The sequence below is a fragment of the Oncorhynchus gorbuscha genome, unplaced genomic scaffold, assembly GCF_021184085.1.
Source record: "Oncorhynchus gorbuscha isolate QuinsamMale2020 ecotype Even-year unplaced genomic scaffold, OgorEven_v1.0 Un_scaffold_1296, whole genome shotgun sequence".
Taxonomy (NCBI): domain Eukaryota; kingdom Metazoa; phylum Chordata; class Actinopteri; order Salmoniformes; family Salmonidae; genus Oncorhynchus; species Oncorhynchus gorbuscha.
The window spans coordinates 135,001-152,233 of NW_025746116.1; the positions used below are offsets into that span (position 1 = coordinate 135,001).

Genomic DNA, 17,233 nt, shown 5'->3' on the forward strand with positions numbered 1-17,233 from the left:
AACACACAGAGAGAGAGGGAGATGAACACACAGAGAGAGAGAGGGAGATGAACACACAGAGAGAGAGAGGGAGATGAACACACAGAGAGAGAGGGGGAGATGAACAGACAGAGAGAGAGGGGGAGATGAACAGACAGAGAGAGAGGGAGATGAACAGAGAGAGAGAGGGAGATGAACAGAGAGAGAGAGGGAGATGAACAGAGAGAGAGAGGGAGATGAACACACAGAGAGAGGGGGAGATGAACAGACAGAGAGAGAGGGAGATGAACAGAGAGAGAGAGGGAGATGAACAGAGAGAGAGAGGGAGATGAACAGAGAGAGAGAGGGAGATGAACAGAGAGAGAGAGGGAGATGAACAGAGAGAGAGAGGGAGATGAACACACAGAGAGAGAGAGGGAGATGAACAGACAGAGAGAGAGGGAGATGAACACACACACACAGAGAGGGAGATGAACAGAGAGAGCGAGAGGGGGAGATGAACACACAGAGAGAGAGAGGGAGATGAACAGAGAGAGAGAGGGGGAGATGAACACACAGAGAGAGAGAGAGAGAGGGAGATGAACACACAGAGAGAGAGGGAGATGAACACACACAGAGAGAGAGAGGGAGGTGAACACAGAGAGAGAGAGGGAGATGAACAGAGAGAGAGAGAGAGGGAGATGAACACAGAGAGAGGGAGATGAACACAGAGAGAGAGAGAGAGAGAGAGAGAGAGAGAGATGAACAGAGAGAGAGAGAGAGAGAGAGGGAGATGAACACACAGAGAGAGAGAGGGAGATGAACACACACAGACAGAGAGAGAGAGGGAGATGAACAGGGAGAGAGAGATGAACACATAGAGAGAGAGAGGGAGATGAACAGAGAGAGAGAGAGAGGGAGATGAACAGACAGAGAGAGAGAGAGAGGGAGATGAACAGACAGAGAGAGAGAGGGGGAGATGAACACACACACAGAGAGAGAGGGAGATGAACACACACACAGAGAGAGAGGGAGATGAACAGAGAGAGAGAGGGGGAGATGAACACACAGAGAGAGAGGGAGTTGAACAGGAGAGAGAGAGGGAGATGAACACACAGAGAGAGAGAGGGGAGAACACACAGAGAGAGAGGGAGATGAACAGAGAGAGAGAGAGAGGGAGAGAGGGAGATGAAGACACAGAGAGAGAGAGGAGAGAGACAGACAGAGAGAGAGAGAGAGAGAGAGAGAGAGAGAGAGAGAGAGAGAGAGAGAGAGAGAGAGAGAGAGAGAGAGAGAGAGAGAGAGAGAGAGAGAGAGAGAGAGAGAGAGAGAGAGAGAGAGAGAGGAGATGAACAGAGAGAGAGAGAGAGAGGGGGAGATGAACACAGAGAGAGAGAGGGAGATGAACACACACACAGAGAGAGAGAGAGGGGGATATGAACACACAGAGAGAGAGAGGGAGATGAACAGAGAGAGAGAGGGGGAGATGAACACACAGAGAGAGAGGGAGATGAACAGAGAGAGAGAGAGAGAGAGAGAGAGAGAGAGAGAGAGGGGGGAGATGAAACACAGAGAGAGAGAGAGAGGGAGATGAACACACACACAGAGAGAGAGAGGGAGATGAACACAGAGAGAGAGAGGGAGATGAACACAGAGAGAGAGAGGGAGATGAACAGAGAGAGAGAGGGAGATGAACAGAGAGAGAGAGAGGGAGATGAACAGAGAGAGAGAGAGGGAGATGAACAGAGAGAGAGAGAGGGAGATGAACAGACAGAGAGAGGGGGAGATGAACAGACAGAGAGAGAGAGGGGGAGATGAACAGAGAGAGGGAGATGAACAGAGAGAGGGAGATGAACACATAGAGAGGGAGGGAGATGAACAGAGAGAGAGAGGGAGATGAACAGACAGAGAGAGAGAGGGGGAGATGAACAGAGAGAGGGGGAGATGAACAGAGAGAGAGAGAGAGGGAGATGAACAGAGAGAGGGAGAGGGGAGATGAACACACAGAGAGCGAGGGAGATGAACAGAGAGAGAGGGGGGGAGATGAACACAGAGAGAGAGGGAGATGAACAGAGAGAGGAGAGAGGGAGATGAACACACAGAGAGAGAGAGGGAGATGAACAGAGAGAGAGAGGGGGGAGAGATGAACACAGAGAGAGAGAGAGGAGATGAAACACACAGAGAGAGGGAGATGAACACACAGAGAGAGAGGGAGATGACACAGAGAGAGAGGGAGATGAACAGAGAGAGAGAGGGGGAGATGAACAGAGAGAGAGAGGGGGAGATGAACACACAGAGAGAGAGAGAGAGAACAGAGAGAGAGAGAGAGAGAGAGAGAGAGAGAGAGAGAGAGAGAGAGAGAGAGAGAGAGAGAGAGAGAGAGAGAGAGAGAGAGAGAGAGAGAGAGAGAGAGAGGGGGAGATGAACAGAGAGAGAGGGGGAGATGAACACACAGAGAGAGAGGGGGAGATGAACACACAGAGAGAGAGAGGGAGATGAACACACACACAGAGAGAGAGGGAGATGAACAGAGAGAGAGAGAGGGGGAGATGAACACACAGAGAGAGAGAGGGAGATGAACAGAGAGAGAGAGAGAGGGGGAGATGAACACACAGAGAGAGAGAGAGGGAGATGAACAGAGAGAGAGAGAGAGAGAGAGGGGGAGATGAACACACACAGAGAGGGAGAGGGAGATGAACACACTCAGAGAGAGAGAGGGAGATGAACACAGAGAGAGAGAGGGAGATGAACACAGAGAGGGAGATGAACAGAGAGAGAGAGAGAGAGGGAGATGAACACACACAGAGAGAGAGAGAGAGAGAGAGAGAGAGAGAGAGAGAGATGAACACAGAGAGAGAGAGGGAGGGAGGGAGATGAACAGAGAGAGGGAGATGAACACAGAGAGAGAGAGAGGGAGATCAACAGAGAGAGGGAGAGGGAGATGAACAGAGAGAGAGAGAGAGAGAGAGGGAGATGAACACACACAGAGAGAGGGAGATGAACACAGTGAGAGAGAGAGAGAGAGAGAGGGGGAGATGAACACACACAGAAAGAGAGAGGGAGATGAACAGGGAGAGAGAGATGAACACATAGAGAGAGAGAGGGAGATGAACAGACAGAGAGAGAGAGAGAGAGAGAGAGAGAGAGAGAGAGAGAGAGAGAGAGAGAGAGAGAGAGAGAGAGATGAGACAGAGAGAGGGGGGAGATGAACAGAGAGAGAGGGGGAGATGAACAGACAGAGAGAGGGAGATGACACACAGAGAGAGAGAGGGAGATGAACACACACAGAGAGAGAGAGGGAGATGAACAGAGAGAGAGAGAGGGGAGATGAACACACAGAGAGAGAGGGAGATGACACAGAGAGAGAGAGGAGATGAACACACAGAGAGAGAGGGAACACAGAGAGAGAGAGAGAGGAGGGGGAGATGAACACACAGAGAGAGGGAGAGGGGAGATGAACACACTCAGAGAGAGAGAGGGAGATGAACACAGAGAGAGAGAGGGAGATGAACACAGAGAGGGAGATGAACAGAGAGAGAGAGAGAGAGGGAGATGAACACACACAGAGAGAGAGAGAGAGAGAGAGAGAGAGATGAACACAGAGAGAGAGAGGGAGGGAGGGAGATGAACAGAGAGAGGGAGATGAACACAGAGAGAGAGAGAGGGAGATCAACAGAGAGAGGGAGAGGGAGATGAACAGAGAGAGAGAGAGAGGGAGATGAACACACACAGAGAGAGAGGGAGATGAACACAGTGAGAGAGAGAGAGAGAGGGGGAGATGAACACAGTGAGAGAGAGAGGGAGATGAACACACAGAAAGAGAGAGAGGAGGGAGAGAGAGAGAGATAGAGAGAGAGAGGGAGATGAACAGACAGAGAGAGAGAGAGAGAGGAGAGAGAGAGAGAGAGAGAGAGAGAGAGAGAGGGGGGGATGAACAGAGAGAGAGAGAGGGGGGAGAACAGAGAGAGAGGAGATGAACAGAGAGAGAGGGAGGGGAGAACAGAGGAAGAGGAAGGAACACAGAGAGAGAGGGGAGAGCAGAGGAAGAGGAAGGACCACAGAGAGAGAGAGGGGGAACATAGGAAGAGGAAGGACCACAGAGAGAGAGAGAGGGAGATGAACAGAGGGAGCGAGAAGAGATGAACACAGGGTGAGAGATGGAGATGAACAGAGGAAGAGGAGATGAACAGAGAGAGGGAGATGAACAGAGAGAGAGGGAGATGAACAGAGAGAGAGAGGAGATGAACAGAGAGAGAGAGAGAGAGAGAGAGAGACAGACAGAGAGAGAGAGAGAAAGAGAGAGAGAGAGAGAGAGAGAGGGAGATGAACAGAGAGAGAGAGAGAGAGAGAGAGAGAGAGAGGGAGATGAACAGAGGAGAGAGGAGAGTGAGAGATGGAGATGAACACAGAGAGAGGGAGATGAACACAGAGAGAGGGAGATGAACACAGAGAGAGGGAGATGAACACACAGAGAGAGGGAGATGAACAGATAGAGAGAGAGAGAGAGGGAGATGAACACACAGAGAGAGAGAGAGAGGGAGATGAACACACAGAGAGAGAGAGAGAGAGAGAGAGAGAGAGAGAGGGGGAGATGAACAGAGAGAGAGAGAGACAGAGGAAGGGAGATGAACACAGAGAGAGAGAGGAGATGAACACACACACAGAGAGAGAGAATGAACACACAGAGAGAGAGAGGGAGATGAACAGAGAGAGAGAGAGGGAGATGAACACACAGAGAGAGGAGAGAAGGAGAGAGAGAGAGAGAGAGAGGGGGAGATGAACACACAGAGAGAGAGAGAGAGGGAGATGAACACACACACAGAGAGAGAGAGGGAGATGAACACACAGAGAGAGAGATGAACACAGAGAGAGAGGAGATGAACAGAGAGAGAGAGGGAGATGAACAGAGAGAGAGAGAGGGAGATGAACAGAGAGAGAGAGAGGGAGATGAACAGACAGAGAGGAGACAGAGATGAACAGAGAGAGAGAGATGAAGGGAGAGAAGAGAGAGGGAGATGAACAGAGAGAGAGAGGGAGATGAACACACAGAGAGGGAGGGAGATGAACAGAGAGAGAGAGGGAGATGAACAGACAGAGAGAGAGGGGGAGATGAACAGAGAGAGAGGGGGAGATGAACAGAGAGAGAGAGAGAGGGGAGATGAACACACAGAGAGAGGGAGATGAACAGAGAGAGAGGGGGAGATGAACACAGAGAGAGAGAGGGAGATGAACAGAGAGAGAGAGAGGGGGAGATGAGAGAGAGAGAGAGGGAGATGAACAGAGAGAGGGAGAGGGGGAGATGAACACACAGAGAGAGAGAGGGAGATGAACAGAGAGAGAGAGAGGGGGGAGATGAACACAGAGAGAGAGAGAGAGGGAGATGAACACACAGAGAGAGAGGGAGATGAACACACAGAGAGAGAGAGGAGATGAACAGAGAGAGAGAGAGGGAGATGAACACAGAGAGAGAGAGGAGAGATGAACAGAGAGAGAGAGAGGGGGAGATGAACACAGAGAGAGAGAGAGAGAGATGAGACAGAGAGAGAGAGGAGAGAGAGAGAGAGAGAGGAGAGAGAGAGAGAGAGAGGGAGATGAACAGAGAGAGAGGGAGATGAACACACAGAGAGAGGGGAGATGAACACAGAGAGAGAGAGGGAGATGAACACACACACAGAGAGAGAGGAGATGAACAGAGAGAGAGAGAGAGGGGAGATGAACACACAGAGAGAGAGAGAGAGAGATGAACAGAGAGAGAGAGAGAGGGGAGAGAAACACAGAGAGAGAGAGAGAGAGATGAACAGAGAGAGAGGAGAGAGAGAGAGGGAGATGAACACACACAGAGAGAGGAGAGGGAGATGAACACACTCAGAGAGAGAGGGAGATGAACACAGAGAGAGAGAGGAGATGAACACAGAGAGGGAGATGAACAGAGACAGAGAGAGAGAGGAGGAACACACACAGAGAGAGAGAGAGAGAGAGAGAGATGAACACAGAGAGAGAGAGGGAGGGAGGGAGATGAACAGAGAGAGGGAGATGAACACAGAGAGAGAGAGAGGGAGATCAACAGAGAGAGGGAGAGGGAGATGAACAGAGAGAGAGAGAGAGGGAGATGAACACACACAGAGAGAGAGGGAGATGAACACAGTGAGAGAGAGAGAGAGAGGGGGAGATGAACACAGTGAGAGAGAGAGGGAGATGAACACACAGAAGAGAGAGAGGGAGATGAACAGAGGAGAGAGAGATGAACAGGAGAGAGAGAGAGAGATGAAGAGAGAGAGAGAGAGAGAGAGAGAGAGAGAGAGAGAGAGAGAGAGAGAACAGAGAGAGAGAGGGGGGGATGAACAGAGAGAGAGAGAGGGGGAGATGAACAGAGGAGAGAGGGAGATGAACAGAGAGAGAGGGAGAGAGAACAGAGGAAGAGGAAGGAACACAGAGAGAGGGGAGAGCAGAGGAAGAGGAAGGACCACACAGAGAGAGAGGGGGAACATAGGAAGAGGAAGGACCAGAGAGAGAGAGAGAGGGGGAGATGAACACAGAAGAGAGAGAGAGATGAACACAGGGTGAGAGATGGAGATGAACAGAGAGAGAGGGAGATGAACAGAGAGAGAGGGAGATGAACAGAGAGAGAGGGAGATGAACAGAGAGAGAGAGAGGGAGATGAACACAGAGAGAGAGAGAGAGAGAGAGAGAGAGATGAACACAGAGAGAGAGAGAGAAAGAGAGAGAGAAAGAGAGAGAGAGGGAGGGAGATGAACAGAGAGAGAGAGAGAGAGAGAGAGAGAGAGAGATGAGAGACAGAGAGAGAGAGAGATGAACACAGAGTGAGAGATGGAGATGAACAGAGAGAGAGGGAGATGAACACAGAGAGAGAGAGGAGAGAGAACACAGAGAGAGAGAGATGAACAAACACAGGAGAGAGAGAGGAGAGAGAGAACAGAGAGAAGAGATGAGACACACAGAGAGAGAGAGAGAGACAGAGAGAGAGATGAACACAGAGAGAGGGAGATGAACACAGAGAGAGGGAGATGAACACAGAGAGAGGGAGATGAACACAGAGAGAGGGAGATGAACACAGAGAGAGGGAGATGAACACAGAGAGAGAGGGAGATGAACACAGAGAGAGGGAGATGAACACAGGGAGAGAGGGAGATGAACACAGAGAGAGAGGGAGATGAACACAGAGAGAGAGGGAGATGAACACAGAGAGAGGGAGATGAACACAGAGAGAGGGAGATGAACACAGAGAGAGATAATAGGTATAATGCAAGTGAAGTGAAGATTGGTTAGAAAATTGGATGAGAAAGATGGAGAACAGAGGAAGGGAGAGAAGAGAGAAAGGGGAGAACAGAGGAAGAGGAAGGAACACACAGAGAGAGAGGGAGAACAGAGGAAGAGGAAGGAACACAGAGAGAGAGAGAGAGAGAGACAGAGAGAGAGAGGGGAAGAACAGAGGAAGAGGAAGGAACACAGAGAGAGAGGGGGAGAACAGAGGAAGAGGAAGGAACACAGAGAGAGAGAGAGGGGAGAACAGAGGAAGAGGAAGGAACACAGAGAGAGAGAGAGGGGGAACACAGAGGAAGAGGAAGGAACACACAGAGAGAGAGAGAGGGGGGAGAACAGAGGAAGAGGAAGAAAACACAGAGAGAGAGGGGGGGAAACAGAGGAAGAGGAAGGAACACAGAGAGGGAGAGAGAGAGAGAGAGAGAGATGAACAGAGAGAGAGAGGGAGATGAACAGAGAGAGAGAGAGGGAGATGAACAGAGAGAGAGAGAGGGAGATGAACAGACAGAGAGAGAGGGGGAGATGAACAGACAGAGAGAGAGAGGGGGAGATGAACAGAGAGAGGGAGATGAACAGAGAGAGGGAGATGAACACATAGAGAGGGAGGGAGATGAACAGAGAGAGAGAGGGAGATGAACAGACAGAGAGAGAGAGGGGGAGATGAACAGAGAGAGAGAGGGAGATGAACAGAGAGAGAGAGAGGGGAGATGAACACACAGAGAGAGGGAGATGAACAGAGAGAGGGAGGGGAGATGAACACACAGAGAGCGAGGGAGATGAACAGAGAGAGAGAGGGGGGAGATGAACACAGAGAGAGAGGGAGATGAACAGAGAGAGGGAGAGGGGAGATGAACACACAGAGAGAGAGGGAGATGAACAGAGAGAGAGAGGGGGAGATGAACACAGAGAGAGAGAGAGAGGAGATGAACACACACAGAGAGAGGGAGATGAACACAGAGAGAGAGAGGGAGATGAACACAGAGAGAGAGAGGAGATGAACAGAGAGAGAGAGAGGGAGATGAACAGAGAGAGAGAGAGGGGAGATGAACACAGAGAGAGAGAGAGAGAGAGAGAGAGAGAGAGAGAGAGAGAGAGAGAGAGAGAGAGAGAGAGAGAGAGAGAGAAGAGAGAGAGAGAGAGAGAGAGGGGAGATGAACAGAGAGAGAGGGGAGATGAACACACAGAGAGAGAGGGGGAGATGAACACACAGAGAGAGAGGGAGATGAAACACACACACAGAGAGAGGGAGATGAACAGAGAGAGAGAGAGGGGAGATGAACACACAGAGAGAGAGAGGAGATGAACAGAGAGAGAGAGAGAGAGAGAGGGGGAGATGAACACACACAGAGAGAGAGGGAGATGAAGATGAACAGAGAGAGAGGGAGAGAGACAGAGAGGAGAGAACAGAGACACAGAGAGGGAGATGAACAGAGAGAGAGAGAGAGAGGGAGATGAACAGAGAGAGAGAGAGAGAGAGAGAGAGAGAGAGAAGAACAGAGAGAGAGACACAGAGAGAGGGGGAGATGAACAGAGAGAGGGAGATGAACACAGAGAGAGAGAGAGGGAGATCAACAGAGAGAGGGAGAGGGAGATGAACAGAGAGAGAGAGAGAGGGAGATGAACACACACAGAGAGAGAGGGAGATGAACACAGTGAGAGAGAGAGAGAGAGGGGGAGATGAACACAGTGAGAGAGAGAGGGAGATGAACACACACAGAAAGAGAGAGGGAGATGAACAGGGAGAGAGAGATGAACACATAGAGAGAGAGAGGGAGATGAACAGACAGAGAGAGAGAGAGAGAGAGAGAGAGAGAGAGAGAGAGAGGGGGGATGAACAGAGAGAGAGAGAGGGGGGAGATGAACAGAGAGAGAGAGGGAGATGAACAGAGAGAGAGGGAGGGGAGAACAGAGGAAGAGGAAGGAACACAGAGAGAGAGGGGAGAGCAGAGGAAGAGGAAGGACCACAGAGAGAGAGAGGGGGGAACATAGGAAGAGGAAGGACCACAGAGAGAGAGAGAGGGGGGAGATGAACAAAGGAGCGAGAGAGAGATGAACACAGGGTGAGAGATGGAGATGAACAGAGAGAGAGGGAGATGAACAGAGAGAGAGGGAGATGAACAGAGAGAGAGGGAGATGAACAGAGAGAGAGAGAGGGAGATGAACACAGAGAGAGAGAGAGAGAGAGAGAGAGAGATGAACACAGAGAGAGAGAGAGAGAGAGAGAGAGAGAGAGAGAGGGAGGGAGATGAACAGAGAGAGAGAGAGAGAGAGAGAGAGAGAGAGGGAGATGAACAGAGAGAGAGAGAGATGAACACAGAGTGAGAGATGGAGATGAACAGAGAGAGAGGGAGATGAACAGAGAGAGAGAGAGAGAGAGAGAGAGAGAGAGAGAGAGAGAGAGAGAGAGATGAACAAACACAGGGAGAGAGAGAGAGAGAGAGAGAGAGAGAGAGAGAGAGAGAGAGAGAGAGAGATGAACACAGAGAGAGGGAGATGAACACAGAGAGAGGGAGATGAACACAGAGAGAGGGAGATGAACACAGAGAGAGGGAGATGAACACAGAGAGAGGGAGATGAACACAGAGAGAGAGGGAGATGAACACAGAGAGAGGGAGATGAACACAGGGAGAGAGGGAGATGAACACAGAGAGAGAGGGAGATGAACACAGAGAGAGAGGGAGATGAACACAGAGAGAGGGAGATGAACACAGAGAGAGGGAGATGAACACAGAGAGAGATAATAGGTATAATGCAAGTGAAGTGAAGATTGGTTAGAAAAATATGGATGAGAAAGATGGAGAACAGAGGAAGGGAGAGAGAAAGAGAAAGGGGAGAACAGAGGAAGAGGAAGGAACACACAGAGAGAGAGAGGGGAGAACAGAGGAAGAGGAAGGAACACAGAGAGAGAGAGAGAGAGAGAGAGAGAGGGGGAGAACAGAGGAAGAGGAAGGAACACAGAGAGAGAGAGGGGAGAACAGAGGAAGAGGAAGGAACACAGAGAGAGAGAGAGGGGAGAACAGAGGAAGAGGAAGGAACACAGAGAGAGAGAGGAACACAGAGGAAGAGGAAGGAACACAGAGAGAGAGAGGGGGAGAACAGAGGAAGAGGAAGAAACACACAGAGAGAGAGGGGGAAAACAGAGGAAGAGGAAGGAACACAGGAGAGAGAGAGAGAGAGAGAGAGAGAGAGAGAGAGAGAGAGAGAGAGAGAGAGAGAGAGAGAGGGGGGGGAGAACAGAGGAAGAGGAAGGAACACCGAGAGAGAGAGGGGGAGAACACAGAGGAAGAGGAAGGAACACAGAGAGAGAGAGGGGGGCACAGAGGAAGAGGAAGGAACACAGAGAGAGAGGGGGGAACAGAGGAAGAGGAAGGAACACACAGAGAGAGAGAGAGAGAGGGGGGAACACATAGGAAGAGGAAGGAACACAGAGAGAGAGAGAGGGAGAGAGAGGGAGGAGAACAGAGGAAGAGCAAGGAACACAGAGAGAGGGAGGAGAACAGAGGAAGAGGAAGGAACACAGAGAGAGAGAGAGAGAGAGAGGGGGGAGAACAGAGGAAGAGGAAGGAACACAGAGAGAGAGAGAGAGAGAGGAGGGAGAACAGAGGAAGAGGAAGAAACACAGAGAGAGAGAGGGGGAGAACAGAGGAAGAGGAAGGAACACAGAGAGAGAGGGGGGAGAACAGAGGAAGAGGAAGGAACACAGAGAGAGAGAGAGGGAGGAGAACAGAGGAAGAGGAAGGAACACAGAGAGAGAGAGAGGGAGGGAGGAGAACAGAGGAAGAGGAAGGAACACAGAGAGAGAGAGAGAGAGAGAGAGGGAGGAGAACAGAGGAAGAGGAAGGAACACAGAGAGAGAGAGAGAGAGGGAGGAGAACAGAGGAAGAGGAAGGAACACAGAGAGAGAGAGAGAGAGAGAGAGAGAGAGAGAGAGAGAGAGAGAGAGAGAGAGAGAGAGAGAGAGGGGGAGAACAGAGGAAGAGGAACACAGAGAGAGAGAGAGGGGGAGAACACAGGAAGAGGAAGGAACACAGAGAGAGAGAGAGAGAGGGGGGAGAACAGAGGAAGAGGAAGGAACACTGAGAGAGAAGAAGAATTATGAAGAGAGAGGGAGAAGAGATTGTAGATCAGAGTCGTCATGATTGAGCCATCTGCTGAGAGAGGAGACCAATGAGCCTGTTACACACACACACACACACACACACACACACACACAGACACACACACACAGACAGAACACTAGTGACCCCCGCAGGCCAGACCCTGCTGCTGCACCCTGCTACTCACTCCACTCAGGCATGGTGTTATTGGTCTAACTGGCATCGTGGCCAAGCAGGAGATGAGACTGTTCGGAGTATCGACCTGGTCTGGCTGTCTGGTCTGCTTACTGGGAGGAGTCTGTCCTTCTCTCTCTCTCTTATCCCTCCATCCTTCTCTCTCTCTCTCTCTCTCTCTCTCTCTCTCTCTCTCTCTCTCTCTCTCTCTCTCTCTCTCTCTCTCTCTCTCTCTCTCTCTCTCTCTCTCTCTGTCTCTCTCTCTGTCCTCTCTCTCTCTGTCCCTCTCTCTCTCTGTCCCTCTCTCTCTGTCCTCTCTCTCTCTGACCCTCTCTCTCTCTCTGACCCTCTCTCTCTCTGTATCTCGGTACCTCTCTCTCTCTCTCTCTCTCTCTGTCCTCTCTCTCTGTCCTCTCTCTCTCTGACCCTCTCTCTCTCTCTGGTCCCCCCCCCTCTCTCTCTCTGTCCTCTCTCTCTCTCTGTCCTCTCTCTCTCTGTCCCTCTCTCTCTCTCTGTCCCTCTCTCTCTGTCCCCTCTCTCTCTCTGTCCTCTCTCTCTGCCTCTCTCTCTGACCCCTCTCTCTCTGACCCCCTCTCTCTGTATCTCGGTACTCTCTCTCTGTCCCTCTCTCTGTCCTCTCTCTCTCTGACCCTCTCTCTCTCTCTCTCTCTCTCTCTGGTCCCCCCTCTCTCTCTCTGTCCTCTCTCTCTCTCTGTCCCTCTCTCTCTGTCCCTCTCTCTCTCTCTGTCCTCTCTCTCTGCCCTCTCTCTCTCTGACCCTCTCTCTCTCTGACCCTCTCTCTCTCTGTATCTCGGTACCTCTCTCTCTGTCCTCTCTCTCTGTCCTCTCTCTCTCTGACCCTCTCTCTCTCTCTCTCTCTCTCTGGTCCCCCCCCTCTCTCTCTCTGTCCTCTCTCTCTCTCTGTCCTCTCTCTCTCTCTCTCTCTCTCTCTCTCTCTGTCCCTCTCTCTCTCTGATGCTCTCTCTCTTTCTCTCTCTCTCTCTCTTTCTCTCTCAATTCAAGTCAATTCAAGGGGCTTTATTGGCATGGGAAACATGTTAACATTGCCAAAGCAAGTGAGGTAGATAATATACAAAGTGAAATAAACAATAAAAATGAACAGTAAACATTACACATACAGAAGTTTCAAAACAATAAAGACATTACAAATGTCATATTATGTACAGTGCCTTGCAAAAGTATTTGGCCCCTTTGAACTTTGCGACCTTTTGCCACATTTCAGGCTTCAAACATAAAGATATAAAACTGTATTTTTTTGTGAAGAATCAACGACAAGTGGCACACAATCATGAAGTGGAACGACATTTATTGGATGTTTCAAACTTTTTTAACAAATCAAAAACTGACAAATTGGGCGTGCAAAATGATTCAGCCCCTTTACTTTCAGTGCAGCAAACTCTCTCCAGAAGTTCAGTGAGGATCTCTGAATGATCCAATGTTGTTGTTAGTGTCTATGGATTCTACAATTACATTGAGCTGATTTCTGACGTGCTGTTCCTTCTTTTCCGTAGTGTATTTCTCTATTGTTTTAGTGATTCACCATAGTGAAGGCGTAGACTCGGGTTTTCCGGGTCTCTATGTTTTTGGTTGGACAGGTTTCTCAATTTCTTTCTTAGATTGTTGCATTCTTCATCAAACCATTTGTCATTATTGTTCATTTTCTTCGGTTTTCTATTTGAGATTTTTAGATTTGATAGGGAAGCTGAGAGGTCAAATATACTGTTAAGATTTTCTACTGCCAAGTTTACACCTTCACTATTACAGTGGAACGTTTTACCCAGGAAATTGTCTAAAAGGGATTGAATTTGTTGTTGCCTAATTGTTTTTTGGTAGGTTTCCAAACTGCATTCCTTCCATCTGTAGCATTTCTTAATGTTACTCAGTTCCTTTGGCTTTGATGCCTCATGGTTGAGTATTGCTCTGTTTAAGTAGACTGTGATTTTGCTGTGGTCTGATAGAGGTGTCAGTGGACTGACTGTGAACGCTCTGAGAGACTCTGGGTTGAGGTCAGTGATAAAGTAGTCTACAGTACTACTGCCAAGAGATGAGCTATAGGTGTACCTACCATAGGAGTCCCCTCGAAGCCTACCGTTGACTATGTACATACCCAGCGTGCGACAGAGCTATAGGTGTACCTACCATAGGAGTCCCCTCGAAGCCTACCGTTGACTATGTACATACCCAGCGTGCGACAGAGCTATAGGTGTACCTACCATAGGAGTCCCCTCGAAGCCTACCATTGACTATGTACATACCCAGCGTGCGACAGAGCTGCAGGTGTACCTACCATAGGAGTCCCCTCGAAGCCTACCATTGACTATGTACATACCCAGCGTGCGACAGAGCTGCAGGTGTACCTACCATAGGAGTCCCCTCGAAGCCTACCGTTGACTATGTACATACCCAGCGTGCGACAGAGCTATAGGTGTACCTACCATAGGAGTCCCCTCGAAGCCTACCATTGACTATGTACATACCCAGCGTGCGACAGAGCTATAGGTGTACCTACCATAGGAGTCCCCTCGAAGCCTACCATTGACTATGTACATACCCAGCGTGCGACAGAGCTGCAGGAGTTGTGACCCGTTTTTATTGGTTATGATGTCATAGTTGTGCCTAGGGGGGCATATGGGGGAGGGAATGCTGTCACCTCCAGGCAGGTGTTTGTCCCCCTGTGTGCTGAGTGTGTCAGGTTCTGACATTTAGGTCTGTCTGTCTGTCTGTCTGTCTGTCTGTCTGTCTCTCTGTCTGTCTGTCTCTCTGTGTCTGTGTGTCTGTCTGTCTGTCTGTCTGTCTGTCTGTCTGTCTGTCTGTCTGTCTGTCTGTCTGTCTGTCTGTCTGTCTGTCTGTCTCTCTGTCTCTCTGTCTCTCTGTGTCTGTCTGTCTGTCTGTCTGTCTCTCTGTCTCTCTGTGTCTGTCTGTCTGTCTGTCTGTCTGTCTGTCTGTCTGTCTGTCTGTCTGTCTGTCTGTCTGTCTGTCTGTCTGTCTGTCTGTCTGTCTGTCTGTCTGTCTTCCCTCCCTCCCTCCTTCCCTCCCTCCTTCCCTCCCTCCTTCCCTCCCTCTCTCCCTCCCTCCCTCCCTCCCTCCCTCCCTCCCTAAAACAACAGTAAATAAAACCCCATTCATTCTAGTCTGTTGTCGACACCAAGCAGTGGTGAATGATGGGCGTTCTGACCCCAAACAACGTACTGAATGAACCTGTAATAGATTCCTGAGCGGGCTCGTCTAATTGGTCGGTTGGGGGTATAATGGTGTTCCAGAGTGCTGTTTCATCCTTTTACAGATTAGCATGCGGCTAAGTGGAGGAAGTAGCTCTTTATATGCTAATGAGGGTGTAATGTATGCACATACCCATACTGCACTGGGAGGGGATGAGAGGACTACCCATACTGCACTGGGAGGGGATGAGAGGACTCAGGGTGGGCTAGAACTACCCATACTGCACTGGGAGGGGATGAGAGGACTACCCATACTGCACTGGGAGGGGATGAGAGGACTCAGGGTGGGCTAGGACTACCCATACTGCACTGGGAGGGGATGAGAGGACTCAGGGTGGGCTAGGACTACCCATACTGCACTGGGAGGGGATGAGAGGACTCAGGGTGGGCTAGGACTACCCATACTGCACTGGGAGGGGATGAGAGGACTCAGGGTGGGCTAGGACTACCCATACTGCACTGGGAGGGGATGAGAGGACTACCCATACTGCACTCAGAGGGGATGAGAGGACTCAGGGTGGGCTAGGACTACCCATACTGCACTGGGAGGGGATGAGAGTGAGGGGTTAGCTGGGAAGAATCTTTAAAACTGTGGTGTTTAGTCTGAATGAATATATGCTACAAGTATGTGGACACCTGCTCATCTAACATCTCATTCCAAAATCATGGCATTAATATGGTCCTTTGCTGCTATAACAGCCTCCAGTCTTCTGGGAAGGATTTCCACTAGATGATGGAACATTGCTGCTATAACAGCCTCCAGTCTTCTGGGAAGGCTTTCCTCTAGATGTTGGAACATTGCTGCTATAACAGCCTCCAGTCTTCTGGGAAGGCTTTCCTCTAGATGTTGGAACATTGCTGCTATAACAGCCTCCACTGGGTTCTGTGCAGGCCAGTCAAGTTCTTCCACACCGATTTCGACAAACCATTTCTGTATGGATTTTTACGCGCTTCAGCACTCAGCGGTCCCTTTCTGTGAGCTTGTGTGGCCTACCACTTCGCGGTTGAGCCATTGTTGCTCCTAGACATTTCTACTTCACAATAACAGCACTTACAGTTGACCGGGGCAATTCTAGCAGGGCAGAAATTTGACGAACTGACTTGTTGGAAAGGTGGCATCCTATGACGGTGCCACGTTGAAAGTCACTCGAGCTAATCAGTAAGGCCATTCTACTGCCAATGTTTGTCTATGGAGATTGCATGGCGGTGTGCTCAATTGTATACACCTGTCAGCAACTGGTGTGGCTGAAATTGCCGAATCCACTCATTTGAAGGGGTGTCCACACACTGCTGTATATATAGTGTATCCTGCTGTGTCTGTTTACACGGGGTTCCTGGGATAATCATTTACACTGGGTTCCTGGGATAATCATTTACACGGGGTTCCTGGGATAATCATTTACACGGGGTTCCTGGGATAATCATTTACACGGAGTTCCTGGGATAATCATTTACACGGGGTTCCTGGGATAATTCATCTGTCATTGTATTGTAGGTTTTAAAGTAGCTGGTTACTTCTGTCTTCAGTTGAATTCTCTGTGAAAAGCGCCACACCAGCGTTTACTCGTTGATTTCATTTGATTGCCTGACCAGCTGATTGATTGATTATCCCACCAATAAAAACTCACTGATCTCCCTCCTTCCCTCTCTCTTTAGGAACAAGGTGTGGTGGGAATGTCGCGGCAGCCCGGTGCCGTCCCACCCCCTCACCCTGCCGGGGGTGTGGCCTCGGGCGCGGGGCCCAATCAGGGCGCAGGGGCCCCTCCCGGTTACCTGGGCAACCAGCAGCAGGCGGCCATTATGAAACAGATGATGGTGATGGAGCAGGAGAAGAGAGTTCAGCTCCACATGATGGAACAACAGAAACAACAGCTACTGAGAGAACAGAGACAGCAGCAACAACAGATACTATTGGCTGAACAGGTGAGAGGAGGGAGGAGACAGAACAGAGACAGCAGCAACAACAGATACTATTGGCTGAACAGGTGAGAGGAGGGAGGAGACAGAACAGAGACAGCAGCAACAACAGATACTATTGGCTGAACAGGTGAGAGGAGGGAGGAGACAGAACAGAGACAGCAGCAACAACAGATACTATTGGCTGAACAGGTGAGAGGAGGGAGGGACAGAACAGAGACAGCAGCAACAACAGATACTATTGGCTGAACAGGTGAGAGGAGGAGGAGACAGAACAGAGACAGCAGCAACAACAGATACTATTGGCTGAACAGGTGAGAGGAGGGAGGGGACAGAACAGAGACAGCAGCAACAACAGATACTATTGGCTGAACAGGTGAGAGGAGGGAGGAGACAGAACAGAGACAGCAGCAACAACAGATACTATTGGCTGAACAGGTGAGAGGAGGGAGGAGACAGAACAGAGACAGCAGCAACAACAGATACTATTGGCTGAACAGATGAGAGGAGGGAGGAGACAGAACAGAGACAGCAGCAACAACAGATACTATTGGCTGAACAGGTGAG

At 50.2% G+C, this 17,233-nt stretch overlaps 1 protein-coding gene across 1 annotated transcript in view; it reads left to right on the forward strand.

Moving 5' to 3' along the window:
• The window catches only part of LOC124022109 (mastermind-like protein 3), a gene marked incomplete at its 3' end in the record, with an annotated part of 107,294 nt that extends 90,622 nt beyond the window's left edge, over positions 1-16,672 (forward strand). Inside the window, exon 3 of the mRNA XM_046337152.1 lies at positions 16,406-16,672. Within this exon, the coding sequence (XP_046193108.1) occupies positions 16,406-16,672 (267 nt within the window). The remainder of the gene's footprint in view (positions 1-16,405) is intronic.
• Positions 16,673-17,233: the final 561 nt, after the last annotated feature.